General features: G+C 35.5%; 1 protein-coding gene across 2 annotated transcripts; it reads right to left on the bottom strand.

The window, feature by feature from the left end:
• Positions 1-301: 301 nt before the first annotated feature.
• LOC121785806 (potassium channel SKOR-like) lies at positions 302-6,325 on the bottom strand. 2 transcript variants are annotated; one of them, XM_042184249.1, is made up of 13 exons: positions 5,870-6,325; positions 4,110-4,334; positions 3,969-4,032; positions 3,542-3,881; positions 2,976-3,271; positions 2,321-2,401; positions 2,116-2,214; positions 1,804-2,025; positions 1,510-1,698; positions 1,301-1,376; positions 923-1,217; positions 736-854; positions 302-657 (listed from the first exon to the last, which is right to left on the bottom strand). In XM_042184249.1, the coding sequence occupies exons 1-13, from the start codon at positions 6,100-6,102 to the stop codon at positions 404-406; spliced, it is 2,493 nt and encodes an 830-aa protein (XP_042040183.1). In that variant the 5' UTR covers positions 6,103-6,325; the 3' UTR covers positions 302-403. The 2 variants fall into 2 exon arrangements, with proteins under 2 accessions (XP_042040183.1, XP_042040184.1); XM_042184250.1 differs by lacking the exon at positions 5,870-6,325 and adding an exon at positions 4,409-4,571.

Here is a 6,325-nt window from a genome sequence, read left to right as displayed (position 1 = left end):
GAAATTTCATCTGATTCATAAGTCATAACCTTTTATAATTTCATTTAGCTTAGAATGACGTTACTATGAATTGAATTATATGGAGTGGCCAATACCACATAACCACATTTTTAGTCATAGACACTCGGCCATATACTTTAGTTAGCATTATAACATGTCAAATTTACATTTGACGTAATTTTATGCTTCAAACCTTATAAGGCATGTTACAAACACATTTAACATCGAGATTAAACTTAATTTAGGCGAGTGGTCAACTAAAAGAAGTCACATGGTCTCATAAAAACATCGAGCAAAAGGATGTACAAAATGCATTCATTGATTCTCGAAAGTTATAATTTTTTTAGGGTTATTTGCCTGTAAATATACGGATTTTCAATATTTTCTGGTTTTTCCCTGATCTTCAAGAGGTTTGGTGGATGAGATAGAGTTTCTGTCCGTCCGTTATCATATCGACCTCGAAAATTTGGCCTCCGTCTTCTGATAAGACAATGTATTTTGCTTCTGCATCAAGTACCCCCAGTTGGTGAGACGCGGCTTCTATTAGCTCTTCCATGGTGTGAGGAACCCACATCACAACCCCATGTTTTCTTCCTTCTTTAGCATCCCATGGATGAAATGCAAAGACAGTGCACTTCTTCTTTGCATGTGTTAGCTCTGTTATAGTAACAACCATATTAATCAACCAATTTTCCACATTCACACCAACATTCTTAACCTATAACAAATGACTACCTGTGACCTCGTTGGAACGGGGGCTATCCAATAATTGGGTCGTCCTCGCCTCTTCCAGGAGTCTGATCATGTTTTGGTTTCCACAAATTCTCGCTTCGTCTATCGGGCTGTTTCCCCACCTGGAAGACAATTGTGATGTTTCAGCAGTTGGCTAATTTTACTAACAAAGGAAACAAGAGTGTGTTACCTGTCTTTTGTCAGGACGCTCGCTCCCGCTTCCACAAGCAACTTCCCCATCAGAAACAATCCTTGGGAGGCAGCTACGTGAAGAGGGGTTCGATGATCGTAGTCTTTTGAGTTGGGATCCATGCCATTGGACAACAACCTCCTCATGAAATCTGAATCTCCTTTTGCAACCACTGAGCACAAGTAGCTACCAGGATTGTCGATTTTTAGTACGGCCCCTTCTTTAGAAAGTACTGAAGCAACCTTGTCGTGTCCATTCTTAATGGCTTCGAGCAAGGGAGTGTTACCGAAGTTATCTGTTTAAAAAAACAGAAAAGTAAAGTAATATGACAAAATTGTGAATTGAATATCAACCTGGTGTAGTTATTCTGAAGCTTACCTTCAGCATTGATATCTACATGTTCTTGTATCAGGAACATAGTGATATCTTCATATCCTTTTGATGCAGCAAGATGCTGAGCGTAAAGTAAATCATTTCATCACTATTACTTGACTTCAAAAAATGTACATCCAACTATATTTATCCTATATAATTATATTTAATTCATAATTTTACCAAACATTAACATGTGATTGATTAAACCATACCAGGGCCGTCCTTCCATCATAATCTTCTTTGTTGGGATCTGCTCCAGAACGGATTACACTTTTAAGTTGATACAAGTCACCGTAAAAAGCTGCACTATTCACTCTCAAAGCAAGATCAGCTTCTTGTTTACCAACATGGAACGTAATGTCCGACTCCAATTGCTTGAGTCGAATATTAGATTCTTTTCCCTATCATAAGTTTATTTTTTTCAGAACAACGACAAAGATTAGATTATTTTGCTAAGAAAGGATGCATAATAGGACTAGACAAGCATAACTCTACGGTTGAATTACCTCCAACAAGTTAGTCAAGACTTTCCGCCCATCATGAAAACATATCTCGAGAATACTGGAGAAAGCTTGTTTATCAATACGGAGGAGTCTGCATAGCTCACATACGCGTACAGTGTAGGGCTGGGGTATGTTGCAAAGAATGGAAATCTCTCCGAACGAGCTGTTAGACTCTAAAAGAGACACGGTCTCTTCTAATCCATCGGCCCCTATTACAACCTCCTCCTGCAACATATGGCACCTTTCGTTTAATCCCATATCCAAAAACGAACTTATGCAACATAATATAAAAGTATATGGCTTAGAATGTCGTACCAAGACACCGTGACAAACAAAATAGAGTTGATCCACAACACTCCCCTGTTCCATTATTACTTCTCCTGGAAGAAAAAATTCCTCGTGGACTCGAGCTACCTGCAGAGACAGACATGTTTACAAACAATTAGTGCAGGAGAATGTATATTTGATTGTGCATTCGATTACATAATGAAACTACTTGATGATCACATGATTGACTTACAATTTGATTGTTGAATTCCTGGGAGCAACCTTTGAAAATGGGAATATTTTCTACATATGACTGATACAAAGTCTGAGATATCTGCAACAAATAAATTATTGTCACTAAAAACACCATTTCCATCCATTGAACTAACACATTAACATGTTTGTAACATATAACACTTTAAACAATAAAAAACATCAACCAAAATATAGAGGAAACCAATTATTTTATCAAACTACTATGCATAAATAAATGCACACACATAAAACATAACTTTCCACTGCATAATCAATATGTGTTAAGAATTTAAAGAGGATCAAAACAGCTACATACACTAGCATCATCCAAGGATTATATTTCAACAAAGTGCTTGGGTCCAGCTATAATGCATAGATCTTCAAAAGATGAGAAATTGAGCACATTTGTTGAACTAAGGGGTGGACAATAGGCAAAACAGAAAGTTCAAATCATCAATCTTTTATAATATACAACTCTACAAGTCTAAATTGCAAAATTTCAGCAATATGACCAAAATTCATAATCGCACACACACAGACAACAACAAATGTGTGTAATAGCATGCATAATAGCATGCATTGCAATTTTCTAACTCACAGAAGGTGATATGATCTGGTTATATATACTTTGTACAGATTTTGCAGATTCTTACCTTGGCACGAATAGACATTGGGATATCTTGTAGAACAGAAGCATCAGTGAAGCTGCTTTCATATTGCAAACGCAAGTGCCCTTTTATTTGATTACGTAACTCCTTTCCAAGTCTGTTTCTATTCATATATTTGGTAAGATCAGTCATTTTGTCTCTATATCTTACTGTCTTTGATCCTTTCACGATCAATGCTGTCATATTACCAATCAAATATGCACCAAGAATCATATCAAAGGAAACATAGATCATAACGAATATCATTTCTCTCAGATTGACGGCGTGTATATCTCCATAACCTGTACAAGAGAGATACAAATAGGATAAATTGAACAAGTCTATAGATTGCAAACATATTATACGAGAAAGTGACAATATAGTAATGTCAACATGGAGAAAGCAAAAGCTGAAGCGTTATTGAAGTTCTTATGGGCTGGTAATTTGTTCATTATCCCCTAACATTTTCTCCTTATGGCGGAATAAAACAAATTCTCATGCAAAATTGAATTCGCAACCAATACTGTGGTAGAGAATATCTTAAGCTTATGTGCAAAGTAAAAAGGACTCACCTACAGTGGCCATAGTGACAATGGCAAAATACATTGAAGTAGTGTAACGCGTCCATATATCTATCTCTCTGAAGTGTGAGTAACTATAGTCACCCAGTTTCAAGCTCCCAATCCATGTGTAACCTTCTTTTTCTTTAGGTATCATAGTAGCTAGGTAGTAGAAGATGCAAGCCGCTGTATGCGTGCAATAGAGTTCAACAGCGATTAGTTTTACTATTCTCGTGAAAAGATAATTGATTCTGATGTCTTTCTCCATCCGCTGGAAGAAATCTGTAAGTCTGCGAGCCCGTATCAACCTGATCCAAAGAAGATACCTCACCTCCTCTTTTCTCCCACAAGCCTATCGGACGTACATATTATTTCCATGTTATTTAACTAAGAAGGTAACGGACATCCCGAAATGTTAAAAGAAAAGATAGAGCCAAACCTTATAGATAATATCCCAAGGCATGCAAGCGAGGAGGTCCGGAAAAAAATAAGATTTGATATATCTGCGTGTAGAAAACCAAACAAAAGAAATTAACACACAATGCATGAAATGAAAGCATATTTAAATGATAACAAGTACCTTAGAGCGATTGGATTACGCTTGTAAATCATTTTGTAGGAATGATTATCTCTGTAAGCGACAAAGAATTGCAAGATAATGTCGAAGAGGAATGCCACTTGGCCAACAATGTCCAAAATGAAGAGATTCTCCGGTAGTCCCCTGAAGAACCCGAACTCCATTGGTGTAAAGAATGATGAGTATATTGCCCATATTAGTATAAATTTCTCCCATGCCTTGTAGCACCTGCATAATTTCTTTGAGAATCAATATTTCGGCGATGAAGAAATGTTTGATCAGTTGGAGGAACTCTGCTTAACTGTTTTTTCGATTGTTTGATGGAGGCCCAACGACAGGGGTTACAACATAAAGTTGTAGACATTTATGATCTCTATAAATGACGAAATGGAAGTGATAGCCAATATGCCATATCTACCTTCTTCTTCAAGTTTATTTTTTTTATCAAAAACACATTTTTGACAACGACGTCGTTGTTGGATTTGATCCCAACGTAGCAAATGAAATCTGAAGAAATGTAATTTTTTGGATGTACTTTTCCTGTCTGAATAATGGTAAACCCTATGAATGCAATGCCGTTGTAGTTCCATGTTCTAAAAAAAATTTCAATGTGCTTTTGTTTTTTTGATTTGGAGTTTTCAGTTTACTATGTTAAGAAGGATAAATATGATACCCAGATTAACATCCTATGTTAAGTGGGATATGTATGGTGAGGCAATATATATACAATCTCGTTTTTCACTAAATCGCTGCAAGCCGCTACCACACGCTATATGCACATGTATGATGAAATGTGGAATACATAATCATTCACTATTTGCAGTTTTTAAAATAAATCTCCACCTTTGAAAGTGTAAAAAAAACATTGAATTACTATATTTTCCAATTCAATTTATCGGATAAAGTACTACGGAGACTTCCTAATTTGATGATTGAATTAAAAATAAAAATAAAAAAAGAATAATGAAAGACCAACCTATTTTTCACATTTATTCGAAGTCAGGGTATTAATAGAATTACATCCTATTTGATGCATCATTTCTAGAGTGTACTTTAAAAGATCCGTATAAGGTCCATATCTACAGATACGTGTACAAAAACTAGAAGTTTATTCGCTTACGTACAATTTTATAAATACCAAGAAAAAAATAATGGCTTTGGTAATTCTAGTATTAGTTATATACTCCTACAAAATTATCTCGTTTTAAATATGAGTAAATTTTAATAAATGATTCGGCCCAATACATCTACAATAAACTACACCAACTATAATTTTAATATATTAAGAAACGTCTTCTTTGTTCTGCACGATGTGCTTATCTTATAGTAGAAGTATATACATACTTCATTAATTTTTTAAAATGTGAAATAAAAAATTAGTGAAATAAATTAATAAATATAAAGTTTACTTTTCAAAAATAATAAAAAATAAAATTAGACAATCAATAGAAATTGGACGAAAATATCAAAATGAAACTTTTAATGGAGACCGCAAAGTATTAAAATAAATGATACTCCCGAAAAAGGTGTGCTCATCTTTCATTCATATCTTCCCACACGTCAGTGCACTTATCAATAATCATCTAGCTGTATTCATCGGGTAAAAATGTGAAAGTCAAATAAATAATAATTGGCAGCTCAGACAAACAAATGGATTTCCGACACAATTACACGGCCACCGAAAATGTTATACCGTATACTATATGAAATGAGTTTCAAGAGCATTGATGGTGTGTTTGAATGGTAAACAATAACTAAATTACCTGTTATCGGGGTGGATGAACCAGCCTTGAGATAGGTCTTTCAAGCCATTGATGAGGCTGAACCTCCGCCGACTCAAGTCCAAGTCCAAGTCCAAGTCGTTGTCGGCATGAGCGCAGCGTGACGACTGGACTCGCTCTCTCAATTCCTCCACCATGTATTCCTCCCTCCCATGGCTCGAACCCTCTTCTTCACTGTGCCCGATCCTAAATGATTTCTTCTTAAACGAATCCATTTACGGAAATGGAAGAGCAATGTTACAGTTAATCAAAATCTACTGTTGCATTTTGTCTGTGAGAAATGGAGGAATGGATGGATGTATTTATAGGAATTCATATAACCCCTTGTCTGCTCACAAAGTGTAGTCTCATCATTTATTTATAAAATAAGATCTGAATGTGTTGGAATATATTGTGAGGCTATCAGGTTTTATCAATAACTTTGAATATTGAAAAGAT

The sequence above is a fragment of the Salvia splendens genome, chromosome 22 (genome assembly GCF_004379255.2).
Source record: "Salvia splendens isolate huo1 chromosome 22, SspV2, whole genome shotgun sequence".
In the NCBI taxonomy this organism is placed as follows: Eukaryota; Viridiplantae; Streptophyta; class Magnoliopsida; order Lamiales; family Lamiaceae; genus Salvia; species Salvia splendens.
Note: the sequence above shows the minus strand (reverse complement) of the source record. Positions and strands in the feature narration are given on the sequence as shown.